At 40.8% G+C, this 11,632-nt stretch overlaps 1 protein-coding gene across 1 annotated transcript in view; it reads left to right on the top strand.

The window, feature by feature from the left end:
- Positions 1-11,632, top strand: part of Kdm3b (lysine demethylase 3B) — a 73,285-nt gene that overhangs the window by 11,359 nt on the left and 50,294 nt on the right. Inside the window, exons 2-4 of the mRNA XM_008834293.3 lie at positions 3,848-4,015; positions 7,252-7,365; positions 8,806-8,911. Of these exons, the coding sequence (XP_008832515.2) occupies positions 3,848-4,015; positions 7,252-7,365; positions 8,806-8,911 (388 nt within the window). The remainder of the gene's footprint in view (positions 1-3,847; positions 4,016-7,251; positions 7,366-8,805; positions 8,912-11,632) is intronic.

Raw genomic sequence — 11,632 nt, 5'->3', positions numbered from 1 at the left:
GCTGTCCTGAAACTCACTATGTAGACCAGGCTGGCCTTGAACTCACAGAGATCCACCTGCCTCTGCCTCCCAAGGCGTGCACCACCACGCCTGGCCAATATAAATTTTTTTTAAGTTGAACATAAATTAAAAAATTAAAAAATTAGAAATTGAACATGTGTTACTTATACAAAATAATGATTTTTATCATGGCATTTTCACCTGTATCCGTGGACTTAAATCATTCACACTCACACTCTTTGGTTATTTTTTTCCTTTTTCTGAGATGGGGTGTCCTAGCTTTCTGTCCTGTCTCAGCCTCCCAAGAGCTGAAATTACAAGCATTTGTCACCATGCCCACTTTAGTGATAAGAATTTTTATGAGTAGACATCTCTGTGTTTAGGGCTATTAGGATTATTACCAGAAATGGTATTGCCAGAGCATGTACATATTTAAGATATTTTAAATTTATTTTTATGTTTTATTTATGTTTAGTTGAGGCAGGATCTAGCCTATAATTTAAAGTTCTCCCGAATCAGCTTGCCATGAATGATGATGGGTTTACAGGACTGTGCCACCATACCCAGCATTACTTTGGTTTTTTTGTGTGTTTGTTTGTTTTTTGTCTTTTTTGAGACAGGGTCTCTTTGTAGCCCCAGCTGTCCTGGAACTCACTATGTAGACCAAACTGGCCTCGAACTCACAAAGATCCGCCTGCCTCTGCCTCCCAAGTGTTGGGATTTTACTTTATTTTTAATGATATACCACTTTATACCCTGACCGGTAGTGTAAGCTTGCTTAAGGAATGAGTGCTTGTCAGGAGCCCATATATTTTAGGGCTTAATTTCATGTAATCCTCAGGGCAATCCTTTGAGGTCCTTATTGTTTCTATTTGTAGACAAAGGAAGTGAGGCTCAAAGAAGCTAAAGTATGAACAGTGGGGGAATTGGGGTGCAAATCCCTGACCTTTTTTGTGTGATTTTATAGCTGCTAAAACACTATATTTTTAAAAAATTAAAAGAAACCATAAAGAGAAAATTGTTACTTTCTTGAAAACAGCAGCATTGTAGACATACTTTATCCACACTTTAGCTGTTCACATATCCTATATTTAAAAAAATACTTTATTAGCTGGGCGTGTTGACACATGCCTTTAGTCCCAGCACTGGAAGGCAGAGGCAGGCCTGCTCTACATAGGCCAAAGGCAGGCCAGCTGGGGCTATGGGGAGATCCTGTCTCAAAAGGACCAAAAAAAATGTTTTTTTAATTATTTTTGTAGGTATGAGTGTATTACATGCATGTATGTAAGTTCACCCATGTTGTGCAGTGCCCATGGAGGTCAGAAGAGGGCATTGGATTCTCCTAGAACTGGCGTTTTGACAGACAATTGTTAGCTGCCATGTGGGTACTGAGAATTGAACCCGGGTCCTCTGCAAGAGCAGCCAATGCTCTTAACCACTGAGCCATCTCTCTAGTCCCCACATATTTTATATTTTAGTAAAATTATACAGCATTCACATTATGTTTAGAAATAGGAAAATTAGGGGCTGGAGAAACAGCTCAGTAGTTAAGAGCACTGGCTGCTCTTGTGGAAGACCTGGGTTTGAATCCCAGCACCCATATGGCAGCTAACAGCCATCTATAACTCTGGTTCCAGGGCATCCGACACTCTCTTCTGACCTCTGCAGGCACTGCACTACACGGGTGCACTTATATACATGCACGCAATACACTCATACACATGAAAATAATAATAAAAAAATTTTATCTCGGGGCTGGAGAGATGGCTCAGTGGTTAAGAATACTGGTTGTTCTTGCAGAAGACCCAGGTTCGAATCCCAGAACCCACATGGCAGCTAACAACTGGCCGTAACTCCAGTCCCCAGAAATCCGACAGGCGCTTCTGACCTCCAAGGACATTGCACAACATGGTTGCACTTACCTACATGCAGGCAATACACGCATACACATAAAATAAAAATAATAAATAAAAATTTTTTAAAAAGTTTAAAAAATCTATAATTTCTCAAGAATACTTTATATTCATATAGTCTTACTGTTTTTTTTCCTCTTTTTTTTGGTCTTTTAGAGACAGGGTCTCCCTGCAGCCCCAGCTGGCCTGGAACTCACTATGTAGACCAGGCTGGCCTTGACCTCGCAGAGATCCACCTGCCTCTGCCTCACAGGTGCTGGGACTACAGGCATGGGCCACCACGCCCAGCTTGTTTTTTTCCTTTTATTATCACTTTGTAAATGGTCTCCTTTCCTAGTTTCTTCTCTTCATTGTTTATTTTCTAAGCCTGACTCAGTTAATTCTTTAAAAAATTAATTTGCTGGTTGCAGTGGTACACACCTTTTATCCCAGCACTCAGGAGGCAGAGGCAAGTTAATCTCTTGAGTTTGAGGCCAGCCTGGTTTATATAGTGAGTTCCAGGCTAGTCGGGGCTCAAAAAAAACATTTAATTGCATAAATAATAAACACATTAATTAAAGAAAAAAGCATTTGACAAAAATCATGTTTTGGGGCTGGAGAGGTGGCTCAGCAGTTAAGAGCACTGACAGCTCTTAACAGAGGACCAGGGTTTGGATCCCAGCACCCACATGGCTAAAGAATCTCTGATATCCAGTGAGTACATCACACTGGTGCACTTACATACATACAGGCAATATACTCATACACATAAAATAGTTTTCTAAAAATCAGTTTTTTTTTTTTAATGCATATGCGTGTATTGCTTGCATGTAGGTAAGTGCACACTTGTCATGCAGTGCCTGTGGAGGACAGAAGAGGCTGTTGGATCCCCTGGAACTGGAGTTACGCACAGTTGTCAGCTGCCATGTGGTGCTGGCATTTGAACCCAGGTCTTCTGCAAGAACAGCTAGTTTTCTTAACTGCTGAGCCGTCTCTCCAGCCCTCTTATTTTTTCTTTGTAAGGAGGGAAGGGTTTATTGCAATCTTAAGCCTCCAAGTGATGATCCATCTTTGAGGGGAGTCAGGCTGGAACTCAGGGCAGGAACAATTCCAGGGGAATTACAGTCTGTCATGGTGGAGAGGCATGGTGGCCAGAGGTGGCTGGAGGAGAAGCAGAAGCTAAGCTCTACATTTTCAAGCAGGCACAGGAAGCAAGAACAAGAATCAGGTGTTTTATACCCATAGACAAATACTATTCTCAGCCTTAATCAGAGAAACCTCTTTCAGTGAATGGCAGTGAATGCAGAAACTCATGGCTGCACAAAATGCTAAGAATGAGTAGCAGATAAGTGCCCATCCCTTAACAAGACACCCTGCTGCACATCAAAACTTTTAAATCTTGAAGAAGAGTAACTGCAATAAAAATTTTTAAATATTTAACTGTTGCCGGGCGTGGTGGCACACGCCTGTAGTCCCAGCACTTGGGAGGCAGAGGCAGGCAGATCTCTGTGAGTTCAAGGCCAGCCTGGTTTACATAGTAAATTCCGGGACAGCTGGGGCTACAGGGAGACCCTGTTTAAAAAAAAAAAAAAAAAAAAAAAAAAAAATTAACTGCCAGTGAAAGGCTCAGAAGATAAAGGCACTTGCAACCAACACTGCCAACCTGAGTTCTGTCCCTGGAATCCACATGATGGAAAGGAGCAGCTCTCACAAGTTTTCTTCTGACCTCATACATGCTGTGGGGCGCACGCACAGACACACACACGCACACACAAATGTTTTAAAAATTGTTTTAAGTGTGTCTACATTCCAGAGTAAAGACATCAAGAATTACCTTGGAAGTAAGTAAATGGAACTTTTTTTCTAGTCTGTTGTTCAAAACCAGAAGGGTTATATTTATGTGTTATGGCATATCCCCAAATGTGATTTCCAAACTGCTTTTAATCTTTTCACAGATCTTTGTAGAATTTGATGGCTGTAACTGGAAGCAACACTCCTGGGTTAAAGTTCATGCTGAAGAAGTTATTGTACTTCTGCTAGAAGGGTCACTTGTTTGGGCATCCCGGAAGGACCCAGTCCTTCTCCAGGGCACTCGAGTCTCAGTTGCACAGTGGCCAGCACTGGTGAGTAGCTTTATGTTTTATTTATTTATTCTTTGTTTTTTTCTATCTTTTTTTTTTTTTTTTTTTGGTCTTTTTGAGACAAGGTCTCTGGCCTTGAATTCAGAGATCCACCTGCCTCTGCCTCCAAGTGCTGGGATTAAAGGCATGTGCTACCATGCCCAGCTTCTTTGTAATTATTTTTGAGATAAGGTTTTTCTTAGCTCTGGCTGGCCTTGTAAGCTTTATGTAGCTAAAGATGACCTTGGCCTTATCTTTCTGCCTTTATCTTTCTAGTGCTGGGATTATAGATGTATAGGCCTCCATGCCCTGTGTATGCCTTGCTGGGGATCTAACACAAACCCTTGCACATGTTAGGCAATCACTTTTCCACTAAGCCATAGCTCCATCCACAAAATGACTTTGACTATTTTGTTCTATTTTGTTTGGTGTTTTTTGGTACTGAGGATTGAATCTAGGGCATCCCAGAGCCTTTTGCATGCTAGGCAGGGTGCTATACCACTGAGCTACATCCTGCAACCCAGTCAGGGGCTTTTATTGAATAAGAACAATTTGACCTTTCTTCTTATATTGTAACTATATTTTTATCCCATAGATAAACACTTCAGAACTCTTAAAAAAAAAAAAAAAAAACTACACACTTAGTCTCTAACAAACTTTTATTCTTAAGTTACCAATGCAAAAATTAACAGAGATCTTTTCTCCTGTGTCCTCCAAAACTTTTGATTTTAGTAGAACAAGCATAGCTTTAAGAAAGAAAAAAATTCTGGAGAGTGGGAGGGGCTCCAGGGAAATGAATTCCCTTTTTACAAAAGATTTATTGCTGGACATGGTGATGCACACCTTTAATTTCAGCATCAGTAGACAGAGGCAGGCAAATAAATTTCTGTGAAATCAAGACCAGCCTGGTCTGCATAGCAAGTTCCAGGCTAGCTGGGGCTACAGGGAGACCATGTCTCAAAAAGACCAAAAAAAGAAAAAAAGATTTATTTTTATTACTTTTAATTATGTGTGTGGGCACATGCACATGAGTGTAGGTGCCCACAGAGGCCAGAGGCATCTGATCCCTGGAGCTGGAGTTACAGGCTGTTGTAAGCTGTTTCACATGGGTGCTGCAATAGCAGCACACACTGTTAACTATTGAACCATCTCTCCAGACTCCTCTTTGGTTTTTGATATAGGATCTCATGGCCCATGTTGACCTCTGTCCTCCTGCCTCAGCCTCCTGGGTCCTGAGATTTGGACCATGCAGCTCTATTCTGGCCTCCCCAACTTTTTTTATTTTTATTTTTTTTGGTCTTTTTTTTTTTTTTTTTTTTTTTTTTTTTTTTTTTCTGCCTGTAGCCCCAGCTGTCCTGGAACTCACTATGTCGACCAGTGGCCTAGCAAGAACAATTCAAGTATAGGGGGAATACAGTTAGGCATTAAATCTACATGGGACAAATTTGGAGGATTTAGGGATGTTTTTACAGTCTTTTCTTTCTTTTAAAAAAAAAAAAATTTTTATTTTTAAATTTATTTTTTTTATTTTTTTGGTCTTTTTGAGACAGGGTCTCCCTGTGGCCCCTGCTGACCTGGAACTCACTACGTAGACCAGGCTGGCCTTGAACTCACTGAGATCCTCCTGCCTCTGCCTCCCGAGTGCTGGGATTAAAGGCATGCACCACTATGCCCCGCTTATTTATATTTATTTTATGTGTATGCCTGCATGTGTGTAAGCTCATTCCTATCGTGCAGTGCCCTCAAAGGTCAGAAGAGGGTTTCAAATTCCCCTGGAACTGGAGATAATGGTTATGGATGGTTGTTAGCCACCATATGGGTGCTGGGAATCAATCCCTGATCCTTTGCAAGAGCAACTAGTGCTCTTAACTGCTGAGCCATCTCTCCAGCCCCACACTTTTCTTATAACATTTGGAAACAATATAATCCTCAGTTTATTTAATTTTCAAGTCTTTTTTTTTTTTTAATGAAGTGAGATAAAATAGTGTTAATAAAACTTAATTGAGGACTGGGAAGGTGTCTCAGTAGGTCAATTAGCCAGCAAGCCTGATAACCTGAGTCCCATGTGGTAGAAGGCGAAAATTGACTCCCAAGTTGTCCTCTGACAGACACACACACACACTCAAACACACACACAATAAATAAATAATTGTAATTGAAAGGGAGAGGTTGGGAATATAATTCTGTTGGTAGAGTATTAGCAAGTGCCTAGCATGCATATGCTTGGTTTTATCCATAGCACCACATAAAAATCTAGTGCAGGGCCTGGAGAAATGGTTCAGTGATTAAGAGCACTGGCTGTTCTTGCAGAGGACCCAGGTTTGATTCCCAGCACCCACGTGGCAGCTCACAACTGTAACTCCAGTTCCGGGGGATCTGACGCCCTCTTCTGACCTCCTTAGGCACTGCACAACACGAGTGCACTTGCATACATGGAAGCAGTACACTCATACATGTAAAATAAAAATAATAAATAAAATATTTTCTTAAAAAGTCTAGTGTAGTAGTGCATGCATGTAATTCCAGCACTTACGTGGATCAGAATTTCAAGGTCATCCTCAGCTTATAGAGAGTTTAATCTAGCCTGGCATACATAAACATTTATTCAGTGGTTTTAGAAATATAAAAATGAACAAAGGTATATAAGTATACACAACTTTTTGTGTATGTGCTTGGTGGTCCTTGTGTAGCTGAGGATGACCTTGAATCAGAAGATTCTCCTACTTCCACCACCCAAATGCTGGGATCATAGGTAGGCACTACCACCCCAGTTTGCAACTCTTATTGTGGAAAATTTATGTTAATTTAGTTCTCTTGAAGCTTAGCAAGATTAATTAGATCCCTCTGAATTTCTCATTCCACTAGTCCTTTTTAGCCATAAATAAGAATATTAAAAGTCAGGCATGGTGGCACACATTTATAATCCCAGGACTCAGGAGGCTGAGGCAGGAGGATCATTGCAAGTTTAATACTAGCTTGGTCTATAGGGTGAAACTGACCCCAAAACCAAACAAACAAAAATTAGAGAATGTTGAGCAGCTTTTCTCCTTTAGTTTGCACTGTATGATTATTTTTGAGGGACAGATCCTCGGCTGAGAATGTTTCCAAGGACTTCTTTACCTTATCTGTATTTATTGTGATGAAAGAGAATAATAATGGCTACTCTCTCTGAAGTTAGAAATTATTGAGCAGTTGTTTTCATTTCCAAGTTCTAATCAGTTTCTTACTGTGCTTCACAGACTTTCACTCCCCTTGTAGATAAACTGGGTTTGGGTTCTGTGGTGCCAATTGAATACCTTGTGGATCGAGAGCTTCGTTTCCTGTCAGATGCTAGTGGACTACATCTGTTCCAGGTATTTTACACTTATTCTTGTCTTGAGCTTGTTATTTACCTCTAGTTTTTTGTTGTTGTTGTTGTTGTTGTTAATGCAGATATGGGTATTTATCTGCTTGTGGCATTACTTTGATTCCTCTAATAGATTGTCCTGTGCGTTTTAAAGCTTTCTGCTTCTTTAAAAGTACATTTGGTATTTGTGGCTTCTTTCCTTTTCTGTATATACCTGCCTCACTCTAAAGTCACCCAGAACTTAAGACCACAGTTCTGAGGGTTCATTCAGAAAAGTGGCTTCTTGGGGCTGGAGAAATGGCTCAGTAGTTAAAAGCACTTGTTGCCCTTCACGAGGACCTGATTTGGGTCCCAGCACCCTCATTGGACAGTTTACAACTTCTTCAGCTCCTGGAGATCTAATACCCCTTTTAAGCCTCAGTAGACATTTGCACAAATGTGGCATATGTATATATACACCCACATACATAAAACAATACATAAATTAAAAAGTGACTTCTAAAATGGCTGTTGATATAACAAATTTAACTGGAGGCTAATGGGCTTATTTTACTTTAGTTTAACTGGAGGGCTAACAGGTCTATTTTACTTTAGTAGCAGGAAAGCTGGAAACAACTGTGGACTGGTTCCCAGCAGCATGAAGTGTGAAGAGGCTAGGTATATCTTTGGCTACAAAGAAAAGGAATAAATGAGTAGTTTAAACAAACTAGCATTTGAGTTGTACTTTTCAGAGTTTGAGAAAGGTACTATTTTTTCTCTGTAAGAGTTTCAAGCTTAAAAATTATGAGTTTTACTCTTTTATTGAGAAAGCTAAAACCAGTATTTCTTAAACTGTGTTCTGTGAGAGTTTCTTTTGTTATATCTCCCCCTCTCCTCAGGCCTCTTTCCCTCTCAGCACCTTTGCTTGATTCATCTTTATAATCCTAGTGTTATCCAGGCATGGTGGTGCATGCCTTTAATCCCAGCACTCAACAGAAGCAGAACTCTGTGAGTTCAAGGTCAAGGTCAACCTAGTCTACATAATGAGTTCCAGGCCAACTAGGGTTACAGGGAGAGCCTGTCTCAAAAAAGACCCCCCCCCGAAAAAAACAACAACAACAACAAAAATACAGATATAATCCTAGTATTTATGAGATGGCTCTCATCAAATGTCGGCTAGGTACTATAATAAGCCAGAAAATTAACATGTCATAAACTGGTATTTTGTCAAATAAGTATGGGAAATTCTGGCTTAAATGGGTTTCTTTCCTATATGACTTCTCAGAACCTTTAGTATCCTGTTGTATACAGAAAGATATAGTATATAATACTTCCTAATTCAGCCTGACATCTACAGGCATTTTTGGCAACTGTTGATAAAGAGTTTTTGGTGTATGATTTATCTCATCTAGTTTAGTCTTACTGTTACTCATTTTAATATTCAGGTGTTTCCTTTTATCTTTACCAGATGGGAACAGATACCCAAAACCAGATTCTTTTAGAGCATGCTGCATTGAGAGAAACAGTTAATGCTTTGATCAGTGACCAAAAGCTACAAGAGATATTCAGTCGAGGTAAGAACAGGTAGTTTTGTGTCATTGAGCTCTAGATCAAGTGAATGGTCAGTGTTGATTGATAGAATGTGACACCTGGGGGGCTGGAGAGATTGCTCAGTGTATTGCTCTTATAGAGGACCCAAGTTTGGTTCCCAGCACCCATGTTGGGTGGCTCACAACTACCTGAAACTCTAGGCCCAGGAGATCCAACACCCTCTTCTGGATTCCTCAGGTACCTGCCCCCCGACATACACAATTAAAAATAAATCTTTAAAAAAAAAAAAAAGTCCATGCAGCTTTAAACATTTTATCCTATTTTCTTTTTGTGGGTAAAGTCTTGAATATGTATAAAATTTATTCCAGAAGCTGTATTTCTAGAATAAATCGAAAAAATGGGACTTTACTCAGACCATTGTATTAAATGACCATAGGAATGATAGTGACTATTCCTGTTCTGTTGTCTGACTTTCAATAAATACTATTGAATGGAGAGTTCAATTTATGAAGTTTCTAGACTCTCCACTAATTAATAGTCTGAACTAATAGTCTACCTGTATCCTCTTCATTCCACATTTCATTACACAAAGTTTTGTTGTCAGTTTGGTTTTATTGTTTGTGTTTGTTTTGTTTTGTCTTTTTGAGACAGGGTCTCCCTCTAGCTCCAGCTGGCCTGGAACTCTCTACATAGACCAGGATAGCCTCGAACTCACAGAGATCCACCTGCCTCTGCCTCCCAAATGTTGGGACTAAAGGCGTGTGCACCATGCCCTGCTGATTTTGTTTTTTCATTTCTTAAGTTCACTAAAGCATTACCATGTACTAAACAAAACAATAAGTGATTACTTCATATTAAGATTACTGCCAATATCTAGAAAAGCTTTGTTTTTGTTAATTTATACCTATTGTCTTCAAGTTTCTCAAGAAACTTGGCACTTTTTAATGCCAACAAATAACAAATCCATAGGTGATTATTATGTCTTTAAGCACCACAACAACAAAGTAGAGCAGGATTAGGCATATAGTCAGTGGTAGAGTGCTTCTGTAATACACACAAGGCCCTAGATTTCATATCATTAGCACCACAAAGCAGGAAGAAAATAAAGATGGTTTTCAAGTTCAGACAGCAGATTTTTGGTATTTTGTGCTGTTTTCATTTTGTTTCCTTTGCATCCCTGGAGATCTCAACACTAGATTAAACACAGAGCCTCATAATGCAAGTAGGTTCTTTTCCACTGAGCTATATGCCTAGCCCAGACGCAGGGTTTGCCCAGGATGAAAGGTATCCCATTCTAAGTCTAATGTCCATTCTTTTCTGAGCCTCATGACATTTTCAGATAAGTAGTCATTTTCAGATAAGTAGTGTCCTTGGGGCTGCCAGCATGCCTGGTGCGAAGGACGTGGCTTAGCCAGTGGGGCCCACCTCAGGACATTCTGGGATGGCAAGTGCTAGTTTGTCATCTTGGGATCCCACGGCTGTCTCACCTGGGCTCTGGGGCCCCTTCGCCCATGTCAGAAGAGCGCTTAGCCAGCATTGCTTCAGCACCTCTGGGAACCTCAGTGCATTCCAGAACATGATTGGGGTGTGGTGGTGGACAACAGTGCCCTGGGGAACACCCCATACCATGGTCTTCCTCAGTGCATCCACGCCTATAACAAGAATGGGGTTGGCAAGGTGGCGACCAGATGCTGCTGGCTATCAAGGCTCAGAAGAAAAAGGCTCTTTTCGTGGGGCATCGCATGCCTGGCCCTCAAATGACCCCCAGGTTTGACTCCCAACAGCATGGTTCTCATTGAGTACAATAGGAACCCTGTAGGGACTCAAATTAAAATACCTATCCCCAGGGCTGGAGAGATGGCTCAGCGGTTAAGAGCAGTGACTGCTCTTGCAGAGAACCTGGGTTCGATTCCCAGCACCCACATGGTGGTTACGAACCGTCCTTAACTCCAGTTCCAGGGGAATCCAAAGCCTTCTTCTGACCTCCATGGCATTGCACAACACTCATACACATAAAATAAAAAATAATAAAATATTTGTTTATATTATGTAAATATTTTTTATTTTTATTTTATGTGTATGAGTGTATTGCCTGCATATATGTGAGTGCACCCATGTTGTGCAATGCCTTGGAGGTCAGAAGAGGGCTTTGGATGCCCCTGGAACTGGAGTTAAGGACCGTTCGTAGCTGCCATGTGGGTACTTGGGAATCGAACCTGGGTCCTCTGCAAAAGCAGTTGTGCTCTAAACCACTGAGCCATCTCTCTAGCCCCTATAAATAAAATATTTTTTAAAAAATACCTGCGCCAGAGGGAAGGTGAGTTTGTAAGGTACTGGCCATCACTCAGAACTTTGTGTGAACACATCCAGACTTGGGCCACAGGGACTCAGTGAGCCAAGCAACTCCAAGAATGAGACCTGCTGGGAGGGAGCCGGGGCAGCATGGCCACTTCCTCCCTGTGTAACAGTGTCCTGGGACAGAATAAATGTCTAATGTTTTTTTTTGTTTGGTTGGTTTGGTTTGGTTTTTTAGAATATTATTTTATTTTATGTGTATGAGTGTTATGCCTGCATGTAGGTAAGTGCACCCATGTCATGTAATGCCAGCGGAGGACAGAAGAGGCTGTTGGATCCCCTGGAACTGGAGTTAAGGACAGTTATTAATTGCCATGTGGGTGTTGGGATTTGAACCTGCGTCTTTTGCAAGAACAGTGAGTGTTCTTAACCAGCCCCAAATGTCTTAA

This window comes from Nannospalax galili, unplaced genomic scaffold (assembly GCF_000622305.1).
Source record: "Nannospalax galili isolate Female #2095 unplaced genomic scaffold, S.galili_v1.0 scaffold856, whole genome shotgun sequence".
NCBI classification, from domain to species: Eukaryota; Metazoa; Chordata; class Mammalia; order Rodentia; family Spalacidae; genus Nannospalax; species Nannospalax galili.
This window is presented reverse-complemented; position numbering and strand designations above follow the sequence as displayed.